This window comes from Dipodomys merriami, unplaced genomic scaffold (assembly GCF_024711535.1).
Source record: "Dipodomys merriami isolate MVZ:Mamm:240054 unplaced genomic scaffold, mDipMer1.0.p SCAF_274, whole genome shotgun sequence".
Lineage (NCBI taxonomy): Eukaryota > Metazoa > Chordata > Mammalia > Rodentia > Heteromyidae > Dipodomys > Dipodomys merriami.
Window position 1 is genome coordinate 657,846 of NW_027204204.1, and position 26,766 is coordinate 684,611.

The 26,766-nt window shown below is 61.4% G+C and overlaps 2 protein-coding genes across 3 annotated transcripts in view; one reads left to right on the forward strand and one right to left on the reverse strand.

Moving 5' to 3' along the window:
- The first annotated feature begins 3,784 nt into the window (after positions 1–3,784).
- Positions 3,785–26,122, forward strand: LOC138837708 (calcineurin B homologous protein 3). 2 transcript variants are annotated; one of them, XM_070036659.1, is made up of 8 exons: positions 3,785–3,933; positions 13,819–13,888; positions 20,138–20,218; positions 21,199–21,338; positions 22,044–22,105; positions 22,184–22,291; positions 23,735–23,782; positions 25,887–26,122. In XM_070036659.1, exons 1-8 carry the CDS (start codon positions 3,876–3,878, stop codon positions 25,962–25,964), a joined length of 645 nt encoding a protein of 214 aa, XP_069892760.1. In that variant the 5' UTR covers positions 3,785–3,875; the 3' UTR covers positions 25,965–26,122. The 2 variants fall into 2 exon arrangements, with proteins under 2 accessions (XP_069892760.1, XP_069892761.1); XM_070036660.1 differs by lacking the exon at positions 3,785–3,933 and adding an exon at positions 8,430–8,448.
- LOC138837707 (F-box/WD repeat-containing protein 8-like) overlaps positions 24,102–26,766 on the reverse strand; it is a 92,365-nt gene continuing 89,700 nt past the window's right edge. The window contains exon 12 of the mRNA XM_070036657.1: positions 24,102–24,407. The gene's annotated coding sequence lies outside the window, so the exon portion shown is untranslated. The remainder of the gene's footprint in view (positions 24,408–26,766) is intronic.

Below are 26,766 nucleotides of genomic sequence, written 5' to 3' on the forward strand. Positions count from 1 at the left end.
GGAAAAATAAAGCAAGTGCAAGGGCCTAGCAGGTGTGAGGCCCTGAGTTCAAACCTCGGTACTGACCGAACAATAAAACCAGCAGAAATCTAAAACAAGATGCAAATTGGGAATGATACTGCTCTGATTCCAGCGACAACAAAACCAAGAAGCCAGGACGAAGCCTGACAGACCAGACATAGTGTGGGACAGCAGTGAAATGACCTCATGAGGGACACGGGTGGAGGCCCCTGCAGGGTCTCCCTCCTCCATTCTCCTCCCTTTCCCTCGCCTCCCCTCATCTTTACTCCCTTTCCTTTTCCTTTTTCCTTTCCCTTCCCTTTCCTTCTTTCCTTACAGAGTCTCACCATGGAATCCCAGGCCAGCCTGGAACTCTTGATCCTCCGGCTTGAGTCTCCAAGCACGGTGATTACAGGTGTGTGCTACCACGCCCAGCCTCGATGCTCTCTGCCGAGGCCTCACTAATCACTGCTTGTTTGATGTGGCTGAGGCGTGGCCCTCCCCGAGCCCCAGCGAGCTGGCATTTGGAGCAGGTGCCCTGGGGATTAAATGTGGGGAGTCCCACGCGCTCGCCAGGCAATGGATGGGAGGCAAACTGTCTAAATGACGGTTTTGCATGTTCAAGTCTGTGTTCTCGTCCCGCTTTACCTAAAACCCTGGCCTTTCCCACCAATAGAGCAGTGTCCTGTGGCTCTCCCCCGGGCTCCTACAGGGCCCACTGAGGGGATGCTCCCAGACCCCTGGCCCCCGAGTTCAGGGACCCTGGCTCCCTGTGGCAGCCAGCTTCACGGGCAGGCAGGGACAGTGAGCACAGCTGTGTGGCGCGGGCTGGGGTCGGCTGCAAAGCGACATCCAGGAATCCTGAGATTCACTGTTCCATCATTGGCAGCTTGGAAAACCCTGGGAACATTTACAGATCAGGATGCCCGTCCTCCCCCCGGCAGAGCCGGGGCAGCTCTTCACCATGTCGCCACTGGTGGCTTTGGTGGTGGTGGTGGTGAAGTTGTGCTGGGCCTGGAGGCTTGAACTCAGGGCCTAGCTGCTGCCCTTGTGCTTTTGTGTCCAAAGCTAGTGCTCTACCATGAGAGCCACAGCTCCAATTCCAGCTTTTCAGTCCATTGGAGATAAGAATCTCACAGACTTTCCTGCCTTGGCGAGTTTGGAACTGTGATCCTCCTATCTCAGCCTCTGGAGTAGCTGGGATTACAGGCATGAGCCACTGGCGCCTGGCTACTCGCTCTTCACGTGAATTCTCACGGGGTCCTCAGAGCCACGCAGTGATGAAGGCACCATCACTTTGGCCATTTAAGACAGGGGCCGTGTCCCAGCATGGTGTCCCCCCGGCCGTGCTGGCACGGTGGGAGTCGGGATTGAAGGCTCCGCTGCCTGGTACCCAGCTGGCAGCCAGGCCGGCAGCGCTAGCCGGAGACAAACACGCTTTCCCCGCCGCTGTTCATCAGCTCCTCGGGGGGCGGCGGCCGGTCCTTTGGGGACAGAGGCGGTTGCCTGGTGACTCACCGGTTTCCAGTTCCAGGCAGGTCGCCCTGCTTGAGGAGAAGACAAAGCTCACCTGGGGGGCTCCCCCACCCCACGCCAGCCCACCAATGCGGAGCGCCAGGCCGGGCTGCTGTGCTGCTGACGTCAGCAGGGCCAGTGTGGGATCTGCTGAGAGCCAAGCCGGCCCGGTGCGGAGGGAGCCCCACCAGGCCTGGGCCTCATTGCCAGAGATGGAGGCCGGGCCGGTCACCGGCGGTGGCCACGCAGCCCCACAGATGTCCCTCCATGTGGCGTGTGGCTTTGATGTATTCCTTGGGGACTGTGGCTGGGGACAATCCCGGACTCCCGGGCAGCTCAGCTTCAGAGAGGACAAAGCTCTCTAGAGGCCATTCTGGTTGGAACATTCCAGATCTCTATAGGCCCCATGCCAGCCTTGTTTACTGCTCTCTGCTCCTACCAGGTGTGTGTGTGTGTGTGTGTGTGTGTGTGTGTGTGTGTGTGTGTGTGTGTGTGTGTGTGTGTGTGTGTGTGTGTGTGTGTGGCTGCAGGCCCCAGTCCCTAGACTCACAATGAATACACGAATGCGCATGTTACATCTGGGCTTCCCTACCTTCCTTGCTGCTCAGATCTTTCTGGTTCTTTCTCTCAGCCCTGCAGTTAGGAAAAGTTCTCCTCAGCCTTCCCATCTGGGCCTCCCTCTCTCCTGACTCCCGGTGGATACAGCAGCCAGAGACGGAGACCTTTCAAAGACCCCTCTGAGTCCCCCGGCAGGGAGAGCTGGGCCCAGGGAACAAGGCAAGGGCTGAGCAGGAGGAGCGGCGGACTGCGGGTGTGGACCGGATGGTCCGCGTAGACGAAGCACTGCGGCTCACTTCAGGCCGGCCTGCCCTTTCTGTTCACTTACTTTTCAAGAAGAGTTTGTGTTTTTGCCCAGATCCAACTCAGGACTTGATCTCCCCAGCTATATGGCCTGTTGTGTAGCATGGGCAACAAGGTGTGCCACTGAACCCAGCTTGTTGGTTGGTAGAGACGGGGTCTCTATAACTGTTTTGCTTGGTCTGATCTCCATCCTGCCCAAGTAGCAGGGATTACAGATGTGACCACAGCGCCTGGTTGTCCAGGGCTTTTTTTTTGTTGGTCATGGGGCTTGAACTCTGGGCCTGGGCACTGTCCCTCAGATTTACAGCTCAAGGCAAGCACCCTACCACTTGAGCCACAGCACCACTTCCAGTTTTCTCGTGGTTTATTGGAGATGAGTCTCACAGATTTTCCTGTCCAGGCTGGCTTTGAACCGTGATCCTCAGATCTCAGCCTCCAGAGTAGCTAGGATTACAGGTGTGAGCCACCGGTGCCCTGCTCCAGGGCTTTTATCTCCAGTGCTGGCTCCAGCTCTGAGAGCAGTGTCTGGGGTGGGGTTCACTTAACCAGTAGAAAGCCCCGACCCCGAAAGGCCGAATAAAACAACCCTGCCATCAACTGCTGCAGAAGGTGAATGTGAAATCGTTCCGGGCAGCGGTGGGTGTGGGCCGGCAGGTCTGTCTGGTTTGGGGGATTCTTCTCACCCCAAATGCAGTTTCTGCCCCCCACCCCCAGCCATCCTTGGGGTGTCAGCGCCCCCAGGGACCTCACAGTGCAGATTCCAGGTGCTGGCCCACCAGAGGCTGGGGGCCTCCCTGAGCCTGGGCCCAGGCCGGATGCTGGTTACCCGCTCACCAGCGCCGACGAGTCCAAGCCCCGCAGAGGACAGGCCTGCCCCAAACAACGTCTTGACTGACTCTGGGCCCCGGCCTGAGCCTTCCCTAACGGGGGTCGGATGCCAGGGGGGCCGGTCCCGCCGGGACCAGCAGTCGGGGGTAGACAGGCGCGGGACTGGCTGCTACCTGCACCCCAAATTCGCGCTCCCTGTACCTCTCAGCATTCTGGACAGGGGTGTGGGAGGGGCGGGGCCACGCGGGAGGGGCGTGGGCTCTCAAGGCTCCTCCCACTCCTCGCCGGGCGGGGCTTGGAGGGGCAGGGGTGTGGCCACGACAGAGGAGGACCCGGGAGCCCCGCCCCCCGGGTGGGGCTTGGGGAAGCGGAGGTGTGGCCACGACCGAGGGGAAAGTGGGAGCCCCGCCCCTCGCCGGGAGGGGCGTGAGTGGGCGGGGCCCGGGAGGGCGGGGCCTCCGGCCCCTCCCCCGCCCTGCGCGGAGCCGGCCGGCGCTAGGACCGCGCCGCGCCGCCGCCGCCGCTATAAGAGGCCGCGCCGGGCCCCACGCGGAGCCCGCGGCTCGCAGCGGCCCCGCATCCCGGACCCGCATCCCGGACCCGCCCGCACGCCAGGCGGGAGCGGCCGCAGCACTGCGCAGCGCCGCCCGGCCCGGCCCGCCGCGCGCACCATGGGCGCTGCCCACTCGGCGTCGGAGGAGGTGCGGGAGCTCGAGGGCAAGACCGGCTGTGAGTACGGGCGGGGGCGCGGGCCCGCCCCGCAGCCGCCCCGCAGCCGCCCCGCAGCCGCCCCGCGCGCCGTGACCTTGGCCCGCGCCGGCCCCGCTGCGCCTCGGTCCCCGCCTCCCGCATGGGTCCCCGCGGCGCGCGCCCCGCACGCCTCCCGCACCGGCGGGGCGCGGGGGCCGCCACGGAAAGTTTTGAGGCGGCCGGCGCGGTGGGAGCGGGGCGCGGGCTCCGCGGCTCCCGGGGGCCGGGCGGGGACCCCGCGCCCCCCGCCCCGCCCCGAGGCTGCGGGCCCGGACTCGGCCCGGGGAGCCGCGGAGCCCGCGCCCGCACCCCCCGGCCGGCGCCCGCAGGGGGGCGGGGGCCCCTTCCCCGGGCCCCGTGGCTGTGTGACCTTGGGCCGCTCGCTGCCCCTCTCTGAGCCGGCCTCGGCCGGCGCCTGCCACGGAGACCCGGGAACGGGGTGTGGGGGCGGGGGACCCGGCAAACCCTGAGGACGGGGGGACCCGGCAAACCCTGAGGACGGGGGACCCGGAAAACCCTCGGGACGGGGGGACGGGGCAAACCCTCACGGGGTGAGGCGGCTCGCGGGCCCGAGTCCCGTCTCCCGGGCGGGAGACCGAGTTCCCGCACTTGGGCTCCGTGGGGCGCGGGCACCTCCAACTCGGGTCCGTTTCACGGGGCCGAGAACTTTCCCGAACTTGAAGGCGGGGGGAGGGGGGGCTCGGGGGTCGCCGGCCGCGCCCAGAGCATGCTGGGAGCCGCCCCAGCCTCCCTCCCACGGCGGCAGGCCCCCCCCCCGCGCCCCGTATGGCCCCCAGGGGGACACGCAGGCCGCGCCCGTGGGCGCCTCAGCCCCGGGATGGGTGCAGGACAGAAGTCCGAGCAAAGAGCTGTGTGCATACCTGTGGCCTTTGGGCCCGGCGTGCCCCCCCCAGCATGCACCGAGACCCCCCCAGCATGTACCGAGCCCCGCAGCATGCACAGAGCCCCCCAGCATGCACACAGCCCCCCAGCATGCACAGAGCCCCCCAGCATGCACCGAGCCCCCCAGCATGCACAGAGCCCCCCAGCATGTACCGAGCCCTGCAGCATGCACAGAGCCCCCCAGCATGCACAGAGCCCCCCCAGCATGCACAGAGCCCCCCAGCATGCACAGAGCCCCCCCAGCATGCACCGAGGCCCCCAGCATGCACAGAGCCCCCCCAGCATGCACACAGCCCCCCAGCATGCACCGAGCCCCGCAGCATGCACAGAGCCCCCCAGCATGCACTGAGCCCCCCAGCATGCACCGAGCCCCCCAGCATGCACAGAGCCCCGCAGCATGCACAGAGCCCCCCAGCATGCACTGAGCCCCCCCAGCATGCACCGAGACCCCCAGCATGCACAGAGCCCCCCAGCATGCACTGAGCCCCCCAGCATGCACACAGCCCCCCAGCATGCACAGAGCCCCCCAGCATGCACAGAGCCCCCCAGCATGCACCGAGACCCCCAGCATGCACAGAGCCCCCCAGCATGCACTGAGCCCCCCAGCATGCACACAGCCCCCCAGCATGCACTGAGCCCCCCAGCATGCACAGAGCCCCCCCAGCATGCACAGAGCCCCCCCAGCATGCACAGAGCCCCCCCAGCATGCACAGAGCCCCCCAGCATGCACAGAGCCCCCCAGCATGCACAGAGCCCCCCCAGCATGCACAGAGCCCCCCAGCATGCACTGAGCCCCCCAGCATGCATAGAGCCCCCCAGCATGCACAGAGCCCCCCAGCATGCACCGAGCCCCCCAGCATGCACTGAGCCCCCCCAGCATGCACCAATGAGCCCCCACTGCATGCACAGGCCCCATGACAGGACAGGGGCAGTGGAGATGAGCAGATGGCAGGAGAACTTGGGGCCCAGGCTGTGGCGGGAGCCTGGCATCGCTGTCCTGCGTGGGCTCTGCTCTGGAACAAGGCCTTTCTGAGCTCTGAGCCTCAGTCTCCCCCACTGTGAAGTGGGCACAGCAGTGGTTTCACCCTTGCAGTTGTTGGCAGGGAGTGTGTGCATGCGTGTGTGCATGCATGTGTGCATGCGTGCGTCCGTGCTTCTATTACCAACCATGCTCCAGACATCCAGAGCCACGATTAAGAGTTAAGTCTTGGTCCTCGCTGTTCCCAACGGTGTGATCTTGAGCAAGTCATTTCGCCTCTTATCCTGGGGCCTGAGTAGTGGGGTGCATGGAAAGTTCTGGAATCTGAGGCTGTGCCTGTGAGTGCCCTTAGGGAGCACTCCAGGCAGGGGTGAGGGTGGAGGGGAGGCTGTCTGCACCCTGCTTGCAGGGGCTGCCCTTAAGTTCTTGGCACGCACTGAATCTTTGTCCAGATCCTCCAGGCAAAGTGGTAATGTTGTTTTACAGGAGGGGAAACTGAGGCTGAGAGAGGTAGAGAAACTTGCCTGTTTTGCACAGCTGGGAAGGGGAGGGGAAGGGGTTGGGGGCAGAGCCCCAAACCTCCACTGCCCCCACTGTCCTTCCATATTTTTTATGCCAGTCTGGGGTTTGAACTCAGGACCTGGGCGCTGTCCCTGAGCTTTTTGCCTAAGGCGCAGGCTCTGCCACGGGAGCCACAGCTCCACCCGGCCTTCTTTGTGGTTAATGGGAGATAAGCATCTCATAGACTTTCCTGTCCGGGTTAGCTTTGAACCCTGATCCTCCAATCTCAGCTTCCTGGGTAGCTAGGGTTGTCTCTGGGATGTCCAGAAATTGGGCATAGGCGTAGGAAAAACCTGACCCGTGCTGCTTCTCACCGCAGGGCCTTTGCTTGAGCCTTTCCTCCCGCCTGGAGCTGCAGTTTAGTTTGCACAGCTTCTGTAGGAGATGCAGATTCCAAGGCCCATGCTCTTCCCTGTCAGGGATTTGCCTAGCTGTCACCCCTTCCAGAACGCGGGGCCTGGCTGCCCTCCACCCAGCCTCCCTCCCGGCCTAGCCAGCGCCACACCACCTGGCAATTGTCAGCCCTGTCGCCTGTCCCCTCCCCCACCCCCCAGTGAAGAGGCTCCGAGGGAGGGGCACCCAAGGAGCGACAGGGCCCAGTGCCCCCCCATCTTCATTTAATGGAAAGCGTGGGACAGCAGCCCCTGCCCAACACCCCCCCTTCCCTCCGCACTCGCTGGGTCCCTCCGCTTCAGGCACCCCCCAAAAATAGGCCCGAGCTGGAGTTCTGGCTCACCCACACAGGGCAGTGTCAGCGCTGCTCGCCCACCTCCTCCCCTGCCTGCCGCGTGCGCTGATTGATTGCCAACACAAACAAGCAGCCCTACCTGCTGGCTAAGAGAAACCCGGAGGGGGGCTCCCTGGGGTGCCCGGGGGAGGGGGCTGTGGTGGCCCCAGCCTGCCCTTTCCCAGAGGAGACAGCTGGCCAGAGTGCACCAGAGAGGGAGGGAGGGTTCTGTGGGGGGGACCAGGTGCGCCTGAGAGTCTTTCCTCGCCCCCCCTCCCCTGCCACTCCTGGAGGAGCCTGGGGAAGATGGAGCTTCTGTTTTCTCTTCTGTCTCCGCGGCAGCTCCCCCGCCCTGTCACTCTCCATTGCCAAGAACCTGCCAGAAGGAAGCAGGCGAAACAGATCTGCAGAGCAGGAGCTCAGATCTCCTGATGGCCAGCGCCTTGTTCTTGCCTTGTTCTTCGAGGCCGCTCCCAGCTGCCCTCGGCCACGCCCACCTGCCCTTGGCTCCGCCCCAGGCCTCCCAGGACACATGTCAGTGGCCCACGGAACAGATGAGCAAGTCGAGGCTCCAGAGACAGTGGCCGCCCAGAGCCCTCTGTCCCCTCCCTGTGAAGCGTGGAGGCCCAGCAGGGCCCTGGAGGGAGGTGGGCGCCGGGCAGGGGTCCTGCTGACTGCCCTGCCGCGCCCCGCCCTCGCTGGGCCGCCACCTCCCTCTTGGAGAAGGTCACTGTGCTCCTCCCCCTGAGGATTGTTGAGGGGCCAGCTCTTGGCTGTTACCAACTTACAGATGAGGACACGGAGGCCCAGGCCCGCAGAGCCGCCGTTCCAGGTCACTGAGATGCAGAGTTCAAAATCCAAACCCAAAGCCAGGCATCAGGCTACTCCCGAGGATGAGATCTGAGGATGAGATCTGGCTCCAAAGCAGCCAGGCAGCAGAGTCTGTGAGACTCGTCTCCACTTAGCCAGGAAACAAAGCGAACAAAAGCTGGGAGTGGAGCCGAGGCCCAAGTGCTAGAGTGCTGTAGCCTTGAGCAAGCGGGTTCTCAGGGACACACACACACACACACACACACACACACACACACACACACACACACACTCCAGCTCGTCTGCTGGGTTACTGGGTGCTGAGGGAGATCCTGTCCCACCGCACAGACCCCATAGGCTGGGATCAGGGGCTTCTTAGCAGCTGAGGGTGATAACTGTTACCCCAAGAATCTCCTTAACACTTGTGTACACGTGTGTACTCAGTTCGAAGGGTAGAATCGGGCCTGGAGGTGGACAGCATTGGATCTGGATGACACAGAAGCTTCTAGAATGTGTGAGTTCCGTGGTGAGCTGAGCAGGGGGGGGGGCTGCTTGGGAGGAAGAGGCGGGCCCTCATGTGGCAGACGCAGTTTCAGGATGCATCGCCTCGGTGTGCGCGGGAACAGCCCTGCGCGTGGGCAGGGGTAGTGAGAGCCCCTGGTGTGTGTGTGTGGTCTGTCCATCTGTCCGTCCCTCCTCTCCCTCCCTGGGGTGCTCAGAGCACCTCCCTCGGGCTGACACACAATGCCTTGTGCAGAGCATTTCAGGATCTGGTACCTTGGCCAGGGCGTGGGGCAAGCGAGGGCAAGGAAGGTGTGAGGGAGGGCTGAGGGAGGCTGAGGGAGGTGTGAGGGCCGGGGGAGGCTGAGGGAGGCTGTGGGGGAGGCTGAGGGAGGCTGAGGGAGGTGTGAGGGCCGGGGGAGGCTGAGGGAGGCTGTGGGGGAGGCTGAGGGAGGCTGTGGGGAGTCTGAGGAAGGCTGGGGGAGGCTGTGTGAGGGAGGCTGTGGGGGAGGCTGAGGGAGGCTGTGGGGGAGGCTGTGTGAGGGAGGCTGTGGGGGAGGCTGAGGGAGGCTGTGGGGGAGGCTGTGGGGGAGGCTGTGGGGGAGGCTGTGGGGGAGGCTGTGGGGGAGGCTGTGTGAGGGAGGCTGTGGGGGAGGCTGTGGGGGAGGCTGAGGGAGGCTGAGGGAGGCTGAGGGAGGCTGTGGGGGAGGCTGAGGGAGGCTGTGGGGGAGGCTGAGGGAGGCTGTGGGGGAGGCTGAGGGAGGCTGTGGGGGAGGCTGAGGGAGGCTGTGGGGGAGGCTGAGGGAGGCTGAGGGAGGCTGAGGGAGGCTGAGGGAGGCTGTGGGGGAGGCTGAGGGAGGCTGTGGGGGAGGCTGTGGGGGAGGCTGAGGGAGGCTGAGGGAGGCTGAGGGAGGCTGTGGGGGAGGCTGTGGGGGAGGCTGAGGGAGGCTGTGGGAGTCTGAGGAAGGCTGCGGGAGGCTGCGGGAGGCACCCGGCGCCCTGCTCCGTCCCCAGCGCGGCTGCTCCGACTTCATTAGGAATTCATGAAGGCCGGCTAGGATTTCCGCGGTGCTGCGGTTACCTTCAGCATGGGGACAAGAAGGTCCTTTGTGGTCAGCCCAGTGACCTTTACAGACAGCAGGCCCCACCCCGCCCTCCTGCCGCCCTCCTCCAGTCCTCCTGCCGCCCTCCTGCCGCCCTCCTCCAGTCCTCCTGCCGCCCTCCTGCCGCCCTCCTCCAGTCCTCCTGCCGCCCTCCTCCCCGCAGTCTGGGCTTCCTAGGGGTAGGTGACTAGAAGGGTAGTTCTCTCTAGCGGCCAGGGGACACCTAGCCGGGGCTGGGCTCAGGTCACACATAGCTTCTCCAGCTCCTCCGAGACTCAGCGCTGGGACCCGGTGACGGAGACCCGAGGGCAAGCCCCCCCCCCAGGCCCCAGGCGCCCCTGCGTCACCCCAGGGCTCATCCTGGGCCTCGCGGTGGCGGGCAGACTGGCCTTCCTGCCGATGTGGGTTCAAATCAGGCTCTTCCTCTCGTCCTGTAGGCGGGGCGCTGCTTCCCAGAGCCTCAGTTTCCTCTTCTGTGAGGGGAGGGAAGGGAGAGCCTGGCGCTGGTCAGGGTTAGGCGAGCATCTGGACAAGGCTCCAGCATTGTCGGCCAGTGCAGCTCGAGCAGCCCTGACCTGAAATCCAGAAGACTCCACAGACTGTGAGCGTCCCGAGCCCCCCCCCCCCCATGCCACCACTGTGGAAAATTCCACCGTGACCTCGTGTGCTATGTCATCGTCAGAGGGTCACCCCCAGGCCAGCCGTGCTGTAAGACGGGGCTGAGACACCCATGAATTTTGTGTTTACATGTGGGTTCCAGATTCCAGGCGTCTCCTGCGGGACAGACTGCTCAGGGTCGAGCCACATGCCGTTCAGAAGCCGGCCCGGCCACATGCTGGAGGGCTCAGGCCAGGGGGTCAGGGTTCAAGACCACCTAGGGAAGAGCGCTTCTCAGCCAGGCCTCTCAGCCTGCTGCCCAGCCTGCGTGCCAGCTACCTCAGAGAGGGAGAAACGGGAGGATTGCTGTCCAAGTGTGTGCGCGGGTCGGAGACCGCATCAGCTAGCCAGGGGGCGCTGTGGGGTGAGCTCAGAGCAGAGTGCTTGCTGGCAAGCACCAAGGCCCGAGTTCAAACCCCAGCACCTCAGAAGAAGAAAAAAGCTGCCCATGTCTCTCCTTTTGAAGTGCACATTCTAGAACTTTCTCCAGTAATTCACTCCCCCCTCCCCTCTCTGCCTTGCGCTGCTTGTTTGAGTCAGTTTGTCTCCCTCTAGTCTGAGTTAGTGCTTTCAGCAGACACACTCTTGTTGTGTGTGTGCCGGTCCTGGGGCTTGAACTCGGTGCCTGGGTGCTGTCCTTCGCTCCTTCGATCACGTTCCACAGCCGTGAACACCTGCGTGGTGCCACCAAGGCCGTGTCGTGGGCAGCGGGCTCTGTGTCCTCTCATGACACCTCAGTTCCCAGCCTGCAGAGAGAGCAGACTGCACAGCTGGGGGCCCCTGCGGGCGGAGAGGGGGTGCTGGGGCGTCTGGCCCCACGCTGCTGGGGGGTGTGTGTGTGCTGGGCGTCTGGCCCTATGCTGCTGGAGGGGGGTGCTGGGGCATCTGGCCCCGTGCTGCCGGGGGGGGGGGAACAGCAGGGCAGGAGACCGCATGGGAAGAGCAGGGGTGCAGCCCCGCCCTGGTCCCAGGACTTAGACCCGGCTGCGTCCATCAGGCCCTAAGGCAGGGGGTGAGGGGTGAAAGTTCCCGCCTGCACACCCCCAGATCCCAGCTAGTCGGAGGCAAAAGTAGGAGGATTGAGGTGCAGAGCTGACCCAGGCAAAAGCTCCAGACCCTATCTGAAGACAAAATAAATAAATAAATAAAAGTAAAGCAACGCGAGGGCTGGCGGCGCGGCTCAGCCGGGAACCTGCCTAGGAAGCCCGAGGCCCCGAGTTCAACCCCCAGAGGTGGGAAAAAAGGCAAGTCTCCTGTGCATTGCGGGCTGAGCCCCAGAGCAGGGGCCTGGAGGAGGCGCGCCCCTCCCCGAGCATGCGCGTGCTCCCGGCCCTTCTCGGAGGGTTAGCTGGAAGCCACGTAGTAGCCAGCCCTGCTCTCAGTGGGCTCCACACCCAGTGCTCCCCAAGGTGCTGGGGGGCGGGGTGGAGTAGGGGAGACTCAGGGGAGCCTTAATGGCCCAACTAATGTCTGCTGCGTATGTCTCCACCTCCTAAGTGGCTGGGACTACAAGTGCCTGTCACTGTACGTGTGTGTGTGTTTGTGTGTGTATGTGTGTGTGGCTTGAACTTGACCCTTGGGCGCTGTCCCTGAGCTTTTCTTCTCAAAGCTGGTGTTCTACTACTTGAGCTACACCCCTCACTTTTGGCTTTTTGGTAGTTGGAGATAAGATTCTCATGGACTTTTCTGCCCGGGCTGGCTTTGAACCGTGATCCTCAGATCTCAGCCTCCTGAGAAGCTAGGATTACAGGCGTGAGCCACCAGCACTGTAACATATCAAGAGTAGTGCATCCCAGGGCTGGGAAGGTGGCTCAGTGGTAGAGCGCTTGCCTTGCATGCATGAGACCCTGGGTTCAATTCCTCAGCACCACATAAGCAGAAAAAACCAGAAGTGGCTCTGTGGCTCAAATGGTAGGGTGTTCGCCTTGAGCTGAAGAGCTGAGCGACAGTGTCCAGGCCCAGAGTTCAGGCCCCATGGCTGACCGACCAAAAACAAAGCAGTGCATCCTTTCTGAGAATACAGCTCAATGAACTTTCCAGAACACAATTCTGCCACCTGGGATCCTGCACCCAAAGAAAGCAAGGAGGCTAGCCACTGTTCTGACATCTAACTCCACAGATGTGTTGTGCTTGCACTTCAACTCTGCCTTTTGTGACTGGTTCCTTTCGTTCACTGTTGTGTATGTTGTCCATTTTCATGGCTGCGTACTATTCCGTTAGTGCTCTCGCTGCTGTGGCTTATGGGCCATTCCTAGGTCGGGGTCCCTAACACTTAGCAGTGTGGGCATCCTGCCCACCTTCTGGAAGAGCACGGGCGTGCATTTTGGTTAAGTTACAGACTGAGGCCAGGCGGCGGGGCGGGGCTTCTGCGCCGCCTGCTCCTGACACTCCTGTCCCACGCATGGCCCTGTTTGCCTCCAGAAAGGTAGACATTGTTCCTGGCAGGTGCCTGGCCTTTCCAGGTATCGCCGTGCACCCCCGGGCTCCTCGGGGAGCCGCGTGGAGGGGATGAGCTCACGTCTGGAGCTGAGCCAGGCTTGGCAGATGGTACTAGTCTTTCCTAGCAAGCGGCATCTGCCGGGTGCGGGAGGATTTGGAGCTGAGGATTCTTGAAGGTCTGCGGCTGAAGGCTGAGGCCCGGCCCGGCCCCTGCAGCCTCGCACTGGAGAGGAGGTGGCAATGGCGGGGTGGGGTGGGGTGCGGCCCCCAGCCCCACGCTGCTTTGCTGTGCTGATCTGGACCTGGTCCCAGAGCTGGCTGGGTTGGCACCTTTCTGCCCAGCGCAGATGGCCGGGGGCAGCGACACGGACACCCTGTGTCGTGTCCAGTGACCTCCTACGGCAGCCTGCCCACAGGGAGGGAAGGGCAGGCTCAGGGCTCAGTCCTGGCTCTACCACACACCGCCCCCCCCCATGGTCTTCAGCCCCCTCAGCATCCCAGTGTAACCCTCGGGTGTTCACAAGCCCCACGATCCCAGAGGATCATGGTTTGAGGCCAGCCTGGGAATAGAATCCACAAGACTCCTTCTCAACAAATGGCTGGGTATGGTGGTGCCCGCCTGCCGTCCCAGCTATGGGGGGAGCACCAGGCTGGGCACAGCAGCGGTGGCCTGTCATCTCCCCTGAGACACAAGGGAGCTCAAGGAGGAGGATCAGCCTCCATGCCAGGCAGACACGGGGCCGTCCTGCGCAACAGGGAAGAAGGCTGTGGAGGCGTGGCTCAAGTGGTAGAGCACCTGCCTAGCAAACAAGGGTGCCTAAATCACCCCACCTCCCACCTCGTCCCTGTCCCAGCTCATCTGACCCTGCGTCTCTACAAAGCCCCTTGAAGCTAGGAGACCCCATCTTCAGTGGGCAAGGGAATGGGGCACCTGTGGCTCACGCCTGCCATCCCGGCTATTCAGGAGGCTGAGATCTGAGGCTTGCAGCTTGCAGCTAGTCTGGGCAGGAAGTCTGTGAGATTTCATTTCCAGTTAATTTCCCCCTCCCCTAAAAATGTGGAAATGGTAGAGCACTAGCATTGAGCAAGAAAATAAGCGTAGGGGTAGCACCCAAGTTCTGAGTTCAAGCCCCAGGAATGGACACAAAAGGACAATTAAACTGTCCCCTCTCCTCCCTCCCCAGTCTCCTCGGATCAAATCGAGCAGCTGCACCGGCGGTTCAAGCAGCTCAGCGGAGACCAGCCCACCATCCGGTAAGGCGTCCGCCAGGGCAGTGCCCCGGGTTTTCCTGGGAGAGACAGGGTGCCCCGGTTCCGGGTTTGGAGGCAATGTAGATCCCCATCTGTTCCCAGTGGGGGAGAGTCCTAGTGGAGGGGGGGCAGGGCCTCGCCTGACTCCTCCCCCTGGCCTGAGGCCAGTGCGAGAAGTGGGGAGGGGCCGTCCACAGGCCCCGCCCCATCCTCAGCTCTCAGGTCCAGCAAGATGAGCCTCCAGCTTGTTAACAAAACCCGTTCCGTGCTGTGCTTTAAAAGTTAACCATTGAAGCCGCCCGCTGGCTCCCGTCTGTCACCCTAGCGGCTCAGGCAGCTCAGGAGGCTGAGATCGCGGTTCAAAGCCAGGCTGGGCAGGAAAGGCCATGAAATGCTCATCTCCAACGAACCCCCAGAAAATGGGAAGTGGTGCTGTGGCTCAAGCAGTAGAGCGCTCGCCTTGAGCTGAAGAGCTGAGGGACAGCGCCCAGGCCCCGAGTTCAGGCCCCACGACCGACAAAACAAAACAAAAAAGCCAACTTTGCATCCTCATCGCCTGCTCCGCCTCTCTCCGGGTCACCCCATGCACAGGTGGTGTCCCTGCCTGGCTGGGGCCCCCTCTCCTCCTCCCCTCTGTGCCCTGGGCCCCCCAGCCCCCTCCCAGGGTGTCAGCACCCTGCTCCCCGGCTGCTGCCGGCTCCCTGCAGGCAGGAAGCGCCTGTGGGGGAGGGCCGGAGCAGGGAGGAAGTGCTGGGGGGCGGGGGGGAGGGGCATTTCTGAACCCCACCGCAGCACAGACAGGGCTCAGCCAAAATGCTCAGGCCCACAGAAGCATTTCCAGTATGGGGTGTTTCTGGATTTGGGGGTTGGGATTATGGAGTATTTGCATACTCATGGTTACCTTGAACCAAGCTAAGCTTGAGCTCACTTGGCTTTTATATCTATCTTATGAGTGCAGGTGACTTGTTGTTGTTTTTGTCAGTCATGGGGCTTGAACTCAGGGCCTGGGAGCTATCCCTGAGCTTTTTCACTCAATGCAAGCACTCTACCACTTGAGCCACAGCACCACTTCTGATTTTCTGGTGGTTCCTTGGAGATAAGACTCTCAGGGACTTTTCTGCCCAGGCTGGCTTTGAACTGCAGATCTCAGACCTGAGATCCTCAGATCTCAGCCGCCTGAGTAGCTGGGATTACAGGCGTGAGCTCCCAGCTCCCGACTTGTGCAGGTGACTTCTGCATACATTGGCTATAATACACACCAGCCTAATGGTTGACACGATATCTTAAAGAACTTTGGCCGGGTGCTGGGGGCCCATAACTCTAGCTCCTGAGGCGGCTGAGACCTGAGGACAGCTAGGATTTTTCTCCTTGTCAGTATTGGGTTTGATCTCAGAATCTCATGCTTTCTTCTTGGTTGCTCGCTTGGCTGGTGCTCTGCCACTTGAACCAGAGCAGTTTTTTTGCCAATTATCTTAGAGATGGAGTCTCACGGACTTTTCTGCCTGGCTGGCCTTGAACTTTGATCCTCTATAGGTCTTCACCTCCTGAATGGTTAGGATTAGAAGTTTGAGCCGCTATGCCTGCTCAGATGTTGGGATTATGGCTTGAGGGTTTAGTGCCTGGGATTTGAGCAGCGGGGGACAGTTTAGCTGGGCTCTGGGGCAGAGTGTTACAGGTGGAAGCCATTTCTGTGTGCGCTCGCTTTATGATCCCGTTCCTTCAGTCCCCCCCAAACCCCAACGGAAACAGGAGCAGGAGCACCCGCTTTCCCACAGATGGATGGAAAAAACGAAGCTCAGAGACGCCATGTACAAGCCCTGGGTGTCACAGCTCATAAGCAAAGCAGATGGGATTTGAACCAGTGCTGCGATCCTGCCTGGCTTCTGAGGGGCCTCGGGGTGACTCAGGCTCCCGGGTCTGTCCCTGCATGATGGCAGCGTCTGTGTTCAGAACCCCCGAGGCTGCAGCAGTGCGGGGGGGGGGGGGCGAGGAAGCCTGGCACAGCTGCAGCCCGGGGCAGCCACAGGAAGGAGGAGGCCATGACCACAGCGGTGTATGCAGAGAGGCCGGCAGGAAGGGGCCGCTTCGCCAGCCCTGCGCCCGCCCGCCCGCCCGCCCTGCCCGCCCTGCCCCGGCTGCCAGAGGAGCCTGAGATAAAGAATTGACTTTCTATATGTTTGACGTTAACATGAGAAAACCCCACAAGGGTAAAAACTACCAACAAGTTGATTTTAATTGAATTTTACTCCATCTTTTTTTTTTTTTTTTTTTGGTTTGGCCTGGTCCCCTCTCTGAAAGCCATCTCGGAACGTCTTGGGGGTTTTGCTGGCCCTGCGGTCTTTCAGGACCTCGTTTCAGGGCTTTGATTTTATGGGGGTTCATTACAAGGCCCAGTACCTGACTTTTAAAATGTCACCATGCAGTTTGTACGAAGGTCTTCCTGTGCTTCAGGACCTTCAAAACCCGAGTCCAAGTCCAGGCGTGGTGGTACACAGCTGTAGTCCCAGCTGCGTTGGAAGTGGAGGTAGGGAGATCTAGGTCTGAGACCAATCTGAACAAAGCTAACAAGATTGCTGTCTGAAAAACAAACTAAAATCAGGCTGGAGGCATGGCATGAGGGCACGTGGCACATGTCAGCAAGCAGTAGAGCACCTGCCTGTTATGCACAAAGCCCTGAATTCAAACCCTAGGACCCCCCCCCCCAATAAAGAACCACCACAACAAATCACACCCAAGTCCAGGCTGATCACAGAGCCGCGGGCCCTGTGCCTCTTGGTGTAGTAAGTGCTAACCTAGGAAAACATCCCTGTGACATGCTTATCGAGGACCTACTATCCACCCCTTGCCAGGGCAGCCCCTTTCCCCGTCAGGGGCCTGGCGTGTGAGCCAGCCAGGCTGTGTGGCTGTAGATGTGGCTTCTTGTGTAATCTCCTTCCCTACGTGGCAACCTGAACTTCCTGCTAGCACGGAGGGGGGGGCCTTGGCGACACCCAGAACACACTGCAGATGCTCCTGCCCTTGGAGGGAGCCGCTTGCAGAACTAGTAAGCCAGGCACCCGTGGCTCACGCCTGTCATCCCAGCTACTCGGGAGGCTGAGATCTGAGGATCTCGGTTCAAAGCCAGCCCCCCGAGTCCATAAGACTCTTCAATGAACTGAAAAGCCGGAAGTGGCGCTGTGGTTCAAGTGTTAGAGCACTAGCCTTGAACGAAAGGGCCCAGGGACAGTGCTGGGGTCCTGAGTTCAACCCCCAGGGCTGGAAACAAAAAAAAAATCCCGGAGACTGTTCTGCCTGGGCTGGCTCTGAACTGCCATCCTCAAATCTCAGCCTCCTGAATAGCGAGGATAATAGGTGTGCCACCGATGCCCGCTGACCCTCGCGTTGTGATAGTCCCCATGTGAGCCAGCCCTTGCCCGAGGGCCGCAGCGGCTGCCAGGCCTGTGCCCAGGATGGGGCTGGCTACTGCACTCCCAGACCTGGAGCCCGGCCGGTTCGACCGGCCCTGCTGGGATCAGGGCAGAGGGGGAAGGGAAGCAAATCAAACCAGCTTCTGGGTCCCTGCCCTGGGCAAGAGAGAGTCCTGTCCGCATTCTCCACTGGAGGGGGAGGCGAGCGGGGACCTGACGCCACACCCTAGCCACTATCTCCTTCTTGGCTGCACTCCTCGGCCTCAGTTTCCCCATCAGTCAACCCTCCCCCCCCCCCGGTGCCCGCAAGACTCTGTTCTAGAATTTTGGGGGGAATTTTTGAATGATTTAGTGGAGATCGCACCCAGATATACAACGCACTCCTTTGAAGAGTGGGCAGTGAATGTGGACCGGCCTCGCTCCCGCCATCCTGGCCACCTCCTGGCCACCGGAAGCGCCCGGAGCTTGCAGGTGACCTGTGAGCTGGCATGCAGCATCGTGATTTGGGGGTTCATTTCTATTGTGGCAAAGGTCAGGGCACCTGTCCTTCATTTTGTTTCTAGACAGGGTCTTGCTGTATGGCCAAGGCTCATCCTGAATGCCTAGGCTCAGCGATCCTCCCATCCTCCTTCTGTGTGGCTGGGATTATAGGTGTGAGCCACCATACCCGACTTACTTCATTCCTTTCCAGAGTTTAAAAAAAAAAAAAGCATTGCCGTGTTTTTCATGACCACCTCATGTCCCATCATCCTGGCCCGGCTGTCCCCAGCGCCTCTCCCTCCTCCGAACCAGGCTCTCGTGATTTTAAAATGTCACCATGTACTGGCGCCAGCCCTGATGGTTTGGCCAGATGCCCAGTAAGCCCAGCCGCCGGGGAGGAACTGGAAGCTGCCCGGGCTGGAGAGAACAGGAGAGATCCGGCCGTGCACCACCCCAGCCTGCGCGTGCCTGGAGCCTGGGCCTCCTCCACCCCTCTCAGGGCAGCGCGGGGACAAGGCTGGGTCTGTGCCAGGTTTGAGTCTGGTCTTGACCAGGCCGCTCCCCTCCCAATCACCTGGGGCCTCCCTTGAGATTGACAGCCCAGGCCCCGCCCTCCCAAGGTCACGGCTGCTGGGGACAGCAGGATGGCGCACGCCGGAGGCCATGGCCTGGCGAGAACCAGGCCAGACATAAGGACACGCTGCCTCTGTACCCAAGGCCCGAAGGAGCTGTGCCCACTGCAGGGCGGCTTTCTGGGAAGAGACGCCCCTCCCTCCCCACCCGCAGGCCCAGAGCTAGCCCAGAAACCGGAGCCTCATGCCTGTCATCCTACTACTCAGGAGGCTGAGATCTGAGGATCGCAGTTCAAAGCCAGCCCAGGCAGGAAAGTCCCTGAGACTCTTATCTCCATTGAATCATCAAGAAAACCAGAGGTGGCGCTGTGGCTCAAGTGGTAGAGCACTCACCTTGTGTTTAAGAGCACAGAGACAGCGCCCAGGCCCAGAGTTCAAGCCCCACAACTGACAAAAAAAGAAACAAGGAAAAACCACCTTAAGCTGGGCACTGGTGGTAATCCTAGCTACTCAGGAGGCTGAGATCCGAGGATTGCAGTTCAAAGCCACCCTGGGCAGGAAAGTCCATGAGACTCTGATCTCTAGTTAACTTCCAAAACTCCAGAAATGAAGCTGCGGCTCCAGTGGTAGTGAGCACTAACCTCGAGCCAAAAAGAGCCCAAGAGAAGGTGCCCAGGCCCTGAGTTCAAACTCCACAGCAACAACAAACACTTTACTGAAATAAGATTCACCATTAAACTACGTAAGTCACTGTGACTTCGGAAAAGTTGTCCAGCACCATTTTTCACAATATCTTTGCCACTTACCAAAGAAGCCTCATCCTCTAACCCATGATTTTCTCCCCCTCCCCTTTTGCCTATTTTCCTTCCTGTCTCAGTGGGTCAGGACACCTCATTTAAATGAACTTGTGGGACAGGATTGTTTTTTAAACCTGTCCTGAGGCTTGAACTCAGGGCCTGGGCACTGTCCCTGAGCTTCTTTGGCTCAAGGCTAGTGCTTAACTAAGGACAGCTTCACTTCTGTTTTTTTGTTTTTTTTTTTTTAAAGTTTAATGGAGATATGAGTTACATGGACTTTTCTGCCTGGGCTGGCTTCAAACCATGATCCTCAGATCTCAGATCTCTGCCTCTTAAGTAGCTAGGATTATAGTCGGGAGCCACCAGGCGCCCAACCTGGAACAAGATCTTTGGTGTCTGGAGTATTTGATTCAGCCTCTTTCTTCAAGGGTCAGCCATGAGGTAGTGAATTCCAGTACTCCGTCCCTTTTCATGACTGCATTGTATTCCTTTGCGTAGGCACGCCTATTTACCAGTTGGCGTATGCCTGCGTGGCATACCCTCACTGACTGTGGCTACTCTGGGCTCTTGAGCCTCCAGGTCTCCCTGCTCATCTGGGCGCCGCTGGCTCACATCTGCAGTCCTAGCTACTCAGGAGACTGACACTGAGGATTGTGGTCCAAAGCCAGCCCAAGAAGGAACGTCCGTGAGACTCTGATTGCCCGTTAAGCAGCAAAAAGTTGGAAGTGGAGCTGTGGCAAAAGTAGTAGCACTCCAGTGTGAGAGAAAAGCTAAGGGTCAGCACCTAGGCCCTGAGTTCAAACCCCACTATTGGCACAACCCCCACCTCCCCCCCACAAATTCTCCCTCTTGTCCCTGAGATTGAGATGAGAGGTCCCGGCTCTTCTCTGAGCTCCTCTGGAAAGTTCCGTGAGGGGCAAAGCTACAGCTGGATAGTGTCGAACTCACAACCGACAACTCTTTCTTGTGATTTTCCCTTCCCTTCCTCGAACCCAGCAAGGAAAACTTCAACAATGTTCCTGACCTGGAGCTCAACCCCATCCGGTCCAAAATCATCCGTGCCTTCTTCGACAACAGGTGGGCCCCTCCCCCGGGAGGGGGGAGGGTCCTTGGCCCCGGGTTCCCATCAGCACCCGGGGGGTGGGGGGGTCCCGGTTCTAGAGGCCCAGCTGGGTGGCGCGGGCACCTCGGCTCCTGTGTTGGTTCTCCCTGGCAGGGGAGCCGGGACGCAGCGGGACTGGAACTCAGGGCCTCAGACGCGCTCAGCAAAGCCGTCCTGTCTGCAGCAGGGCCGCAGGAGGCACAGGGGAGATGCGGGGAGGACCGGGGAGGGAGGGCAGAGAGCAGAGCCGGGGGCGGAGGGGGGACAGGGGGGCAGGGGGGCAGCACACGGTGCTCATGCGCGTTATAGAAGGTATTTGGGGACAGCAGGACGTCTGCCCACAGCTGTTACCCCACGAAACCTGGGAAGCACCCCCAGCAAGCGTTCTCTGGGGAAGGCTGTGAGTCCTGGGCCTCAAAACCGCGCCGCACCGGCCACAGGAAGCCAGAGCCACCGCGGGTTCCCATGTTCTATTTATAGACCCTGAACTTCGAATGACACAAAAACTTCGTTGGCAACGAAACAGCATTTCTTTTATTTTTAAAAACATTTTCCCAACCATTGATGAATGTTAAAAAAAAAAAAAAAGCCAGGCGCTGCGGGCCCCCGCCTGCGTCCTGGCTGCTCGGGAGGCTGAGACCCGAGGATCGCGGTTGGAAGTCAGCCGGGTCCCTGAGACGCTCATCTCCAATGAGCACCTGAAATCGGGAAGTGGCGCTGGGGCTCAGCGTGGCGGAACTCTAGCCTGGAGTGAAAACGCTCGGGGACAGCGCCCAGGCCCTGAATTCAAAACAAAACCCCCGAGTGGATGGGCTGTCCAAAACCAGGCGAGGGTCAGGCGGGGGACTGGCTGAGCTGTTGGCGTGCCGGTGGCCTCAGTTTCCCCAAGGGAGAGGGCTGACGGGGTGCGCGGCTCACCGGGGCCCCTCCCCCACGCCGGCCCCACCCCCTGCAGGAACCTGCGCAGGGGCCCCAGCGGCCTGGCCGACGAGATCAACTTCGAGGACTTCCTGACCATCATGTCCTACTTCCGGCCCATCGACACCACGCTGGGCGAGGAGCAGGTGGAGCTGTCCCGGAAAGACAAGCTGAGATGTGCGTGGGGGTTCGGGGGGGTGTGTGTGTGGCATCCTGGGGTGAACGGGCTCTAAGGGGCAGGGTTGGGGTGCGTCTCTTCCTGGTACGCCTGGGTGGCTTCATCCTAATCAGCGCAGCCTTTCGTGGCTGGCTGGGAGAAAGGGGGTGGTGGGATTCGAACACACCCTGGATCTCCACGCAGCGCCTCTGTGCGGGTACCCCGTGACCTTGACCCCTGACCCTGGATGGGGTGGGGGTGGGTGGGATGATGTTGAACAGGGCAGGGGCACGGGGAAGCTCTGGGCACATCGTACCCCGTGGCGGGGTGCGGCTCCCTGTAGTCTTGAACTCGCGTTGGCTCCTGCACAGCCTCATTGCAAGCAGGGAGCGGGGCGCGGGGTTGGCCTCCGTCCCTGGCGGTCCCGGGGCGCGTGGGGGGCTGGACGGGTGCACGAGGCCAGGGCAGTGACGTTTGCTGGGAGTTGGTCTGGCCCGCGCTGGCTCCCCCCGCTGCCGTACCCGCGCCCCGCGGGGCCGGCAGCTCACAGCCGCTGACCCCTGCCCCCCAGGTCACGATCACCCCAGTGGGAGGTGGTCAGGCCCCAGGGCTTTCGCGCTGCGCTTGGCCTGCACTCATAGTGGGGTGCAGACTTCAGAATCCGGGGACCCCCGGGCTCTTGAGTCTTGCCTGACGGAGCCCCTGTCTCGCACGCCCCGCTCCAGTTCTGTTTAACATGTACGACTCGGACAGCGACGGCCGCATCACCCTGGAAGAATATCGAAATGTAAAGTATGCTCCCCGCCCCGCCCCGCCCCGCCCCGGCGCCCCGGCGGCCGCCCGGGTCACCCTTGGTCTCTGGCAGGTGGTGGAGGAGCTGCTCTCCGGAAACCCCCACATCGAGAAGGAGTCGGCGCGCTCCATCGCTGACGGGGCCATGATGGAGGCGGCCAGCGTGTGCGTGGGGCAGATGGTGAGCGCCCGGCCTGCGGAGGTGGGCTGGGAGGGCAGGGAGAGAGGCTGGGGGGTCGAGCCCCAGATCTGCAGCTCTCCAGCAGGTGTGAGTCACTCCACACGCTCACTGGGCCCCAACTGGGCTTTCCCTGCCCCAGTCAGGCTGTCCTGGGCTGGGCCGGGCCGGGGCACGGCACCACACACCCCGGCCTGTTTTAATGGGTGACAGAGGCAGTGCTGGGCTGGCCTCTTCCCTGGGCTGGTGTGCACCCCGCCTTCAGGCAGACCCCGTTTTGAGCTTCACCTTGCCAGCAGGGAAACTGAGGGTCATATGAGGCTGGGGTCTTCCCTGTGCTGGGGGCTGCTGGGCCGCCTGGGGCCTGGGTTCTAGTGAGGTCTGTGCCCGCTTGCCTCTGCGTGGACAGTGGCCGTGTGTCTGGCAGGTCTGGAGGAGGGGGAGTTTGCATGGCAGTTCTACCGTCTGTCGCTCTGGCCTGTCTGTCATCGAGGGGCACGTTTGCTTCCTAGCCCCTCAGGACAAGGGGTGCTGTGACCCCGGGGTTAGCACAGCAGTCTTGGCTGAATCCCATTCTCCTTCCGCTTGCTTCCTGTCCCCCTTGCATCCGTTGGCAACAGCTCTCTCCATTTGCTGTAGTTAGACTGCTGGCCTGGCAGCGGATCCGCAGCCTCAGACGACTCCCTGAGCCGGGCCCAGCTTCCCGGGTGTGGCCCAGGGCCCCAGGAGGGCAGCGGTGGGCCAGAGAAGGGCCTGGAGCCAGGAGGCAGCCGAGAGCAGGATGCTCTGGCCACACCTCTTCAGACTTCTGGCCCGTCTATGTGGTGAATGGGTTTTCTGGTGTGAACCCTGGCCCGATGAACACAGAGCAAGCTGTCGGTGTCTCCGTGCGGCCCTGTGCGGGGGCTTCACCCCTGCGGCCCTGGGGCCTACCATGCTTTCCATGGATTTCAGGGCTGTCATTGGCCAGGCCAGGCTGTTGGCCAGCCATGCTGTCACAAGGGGCAGGGGGACGAGGGCTGTGGACGCTGGCCGCGTCAGAGCTCATGAGCCGTGGGGACAGGCCCTTTATTGCCCGCATCCCCAGAGCTGGAAGATGGTGATGCACAGGACACTGCCACTTGCAGGCCGCACCCCGCACCCCTCTGTGACTTGCTTGCTGTGACTCGCAGCAAGCAGATGGCCGCAGAGGCCAGTCCTTCAGTCCCTTCCCCCCGGGCGTCTGTGACTGCTGATTAGCTAGACAGCTCTTATCAGGGTGGCAGGAGGGACCGGGGGCTGAGTGAGCACACGGAGCCCCGTCCACCTTCTTCACCAGCCCGCCCTGCTCACACCAGCCTCCTGCCAGGATGTTGGGGTTCAGAGTGGCCCCAGAAGGAACCCCTCTCCTGGGGGGGGCTGCCCCACCCTGCAGAGGCCGCTCACCCCCCCTCCCCTCTGTCCCAGGAGCCGGATCAGGTCTACGAGGGCATCACCTTTGAAGACTTCCTGAAGGTGGGTGCCGTGCGGGCTTGGGGGTCAGCACGGAGGGGCGGTCAGGGGCGTCCGCTGGGCACGAGGCGGTGTGGCACAGGCGGCCATGGCAGACGCTGCCGTCATTGACCTCCACAGAAATGGTGTCTCGTGGGGCAAGGGCAGCACGAGTCACACGGGTGGATCGTGAAGAGCCCAGCTCTGGTCTGGGCTGGACAGACCCGTGCGCCCCTTCCCAGGGCAGTGTAGTCACAGTGGGGCAGGGGCATTCTGGAAGGTTCTGGATGAACAGCTCGTGCAGGAGTGGATCTAGCTCTCCTCCCTCCGTCCCCCGTGATCTTGGTGCCGTGGTTAAAGCCCCTGGTTCTCCCCGCACTGGGCCCCCACCCCTGCAGGGGTTGTATTCATTTTTGGTGCTGGTACTAGAGTTTGAATTCAAGGCCCGGGGCTCTCACCTAGGTTTCTTGCTCATGGCTGGTGCTCTACCATTTGAATCATGCCTTCATCCTGGCATTTTGTTGGCCAAATGAAGATGGAGTCTCAGACTCTTCTGGCTGCGCTAGCTTTCAACCTCCACGCCTCACTTCTCAGCCTCCTGAATTGCTGGGGTTTCAGGCAGGAACCAGCTAACCATTTTTAACACGCCCTGAAGTGGGGGGAAGAAACTGTGAATATCCCACGAGACCTTTCTGGAGAATGCAGAGCTCCAGGCCTCACACACCCACCCGGGCTCCTGGTCCAGCGGCACCAAGCCCTCCACCAAGGCCTGTTCCTGGAAGGGCCAGAGCCTCTGGGGAGCCCGGGGACCAGGGCTGGGGGTTCTATGTCTGCTTCACTGGCTGGGCCTGTCATTGGGAGGTATGCACAGGGCAGGCGACGCAGACCCAGCCCAAGGAACAGAGACAGGCCTGCTGGGCTGGAGCTGGTGGCCCGACTCACAGAGCAGTGACACTGTGTGCAAGTAGCTCTGGCTTGCACTGGGATCTGCTCCAGGAAGTGTCCCCAGCAGGATGAGAGAGCAGGGAGCCAGGAGATGGGGCAGACAGGCGCTGCGGAGTTCAAGGCTTTGTCAGAACAGGGTGAGCCTGTCTTGTCTCAGACCATGCAGAGGCTGTTGGTCTATGCCTTGAAGCATCCTACGATAAGCCAGCCCCCACCCAGCACCCCAGTGACCGCCCTAAGAGCAGAAACCAACTTGGAGTGGTTCTAGGTGGCATTTCTGAGAACCAGGTCTGCCCTCTGCAGTCTCCATGGCATTCCAGGTGCGGGAGGCCAGCAGCATGGGGACAGCATGGGGCCTGGGGGCGGTGACAGGAACAAGCAGGGCCCAAGGCCTCTCCAGCCCTGGGGGCCCCGGGCCCTGGCCTCCCCATTTCTAGCCCCAGGGCCAGATGTTCCAGGAGACAGCTTGTGAGCATGGCGTTCTGACATGAGCCGGAGACAGTGGGAAATCACAGCCTGCCAGGCCCCACCGCTCCTGTGCCCACACTCCCCGCCCCATCTTCTCCCCCGCCGACCCCCCGGGCCTGCGGATGCCACAGAGACAGTGAAGGTGTCCTGCAGGCCAAACGTCCAGGCCCCAGCTGACTAGGGTGGGCTGTCATGGCGGGGCCACATGTGTGGCATGGACACCACTTCCTGGGCCTGTGTTTGTGTGGAGCACAGGCGATCCCTGGGCCCAAGGAGTCACAAGGACCAAAGTGTGTCCCTTTAATGAGCAAAGCCTGCACGTCCTCCACGGCTGCGAGGCGTCCTGGGGAGGGCCAGGCCACCAGGCCCCGAGCCTGAGACGGGGTGAACGCAAAGGGGGTCATCCGCATGAACTCAGAGCTGGCGCCGGCCATGGGCGAGATCAAGCGACTGGGGTGAAGCTGGGGTTTGGGACTTCATCATAACTCGCCGTCACCATCTCAGGAAGAATCCACATCAGAGCCAAATGAACCAGCACCAAGACAGATGGCAGCTTCTCTTCCTCGCTTAGCTCACCGCCTCCAAATGAAGCCCCTCTGTTTTTCACCTGCTTGGCGTCTGAGCGAGTGCCGAGGCGGGTGGGAGGAGGCGGGTGGGCTGGGCTGAGGGCAGGCACCAGCGCCCCTTCGCCCCTTCACGCTGCTCTCCCTTCCAGATCTGGCAGGGGATCGACATTGAGACCAAGATGCACGTGCGCTTCCTCAACGTGGAGACCATCGCCCTCTGCCACTGACGCCTGTGGCCCCGCGGGGCAGGAGCGCTTGCCAGGGGTGCCAGGGGTGGCCGGGGTCCCTGAAAGCTCCCAGACACCCATCTGTGTCCCACAGAGTGTGCTATGCGAGGCCTTGCTATTTTTATCAACAAAAATGATAATAAAGGTTTGTTAGTGAATGGCTCTGTCGGTTGCTCAGCTCCTAGGAAGGGCTGGGTTTGTGTCCCCAGACAATGTGGGCAGCGGGTGGCCATCTTATTTTGCCAGTCCTGGGGCCTGAATTCAGGCTTGGGCGCTGACCCTGAATTTCTTTTGTTCAAGGCTAGCACGCTACCACTTGAGCCACAGTGCCACTTCTGGCTTTTTTTCTGTGTATGCGGTACTGAGGAATTGAACCCAGAGATTCATGCATGCTAGGCAAGCACTCTATCACTGAGCCACATTCCCAACCCCATGGGTAGCCATCTTAATGGTCCCCCCCTTGTTTATCTGGGGTGTGGGGTGCTGTTTTTCCACAGGAACATAGACCCTACCCGTCTTCAGCCGCCCCCAGATGGGCATTGAGGGGAATGCAGCCCCCAGCTGTGTGCACTGGGGCTCATGGCCGGCTGACCCCCAGCTCCTGGCAGCAGGGACCTGTGGTCCCTAGCACAGGTGGCAGTGGTAGAGCCAGGCGTTGCTCACCTGCAGCCCTCCAACCCTGGCTGTCAACTTCCAAATGAAAGATGGCATCGAGGTGTGTGTGTGTGTGTGTGTGTGTGTGTGTGTATGTGTGTGCGCGCGTGAGAGCGCACAGAAACAAAGGCCATGCACCCCAGTGGAG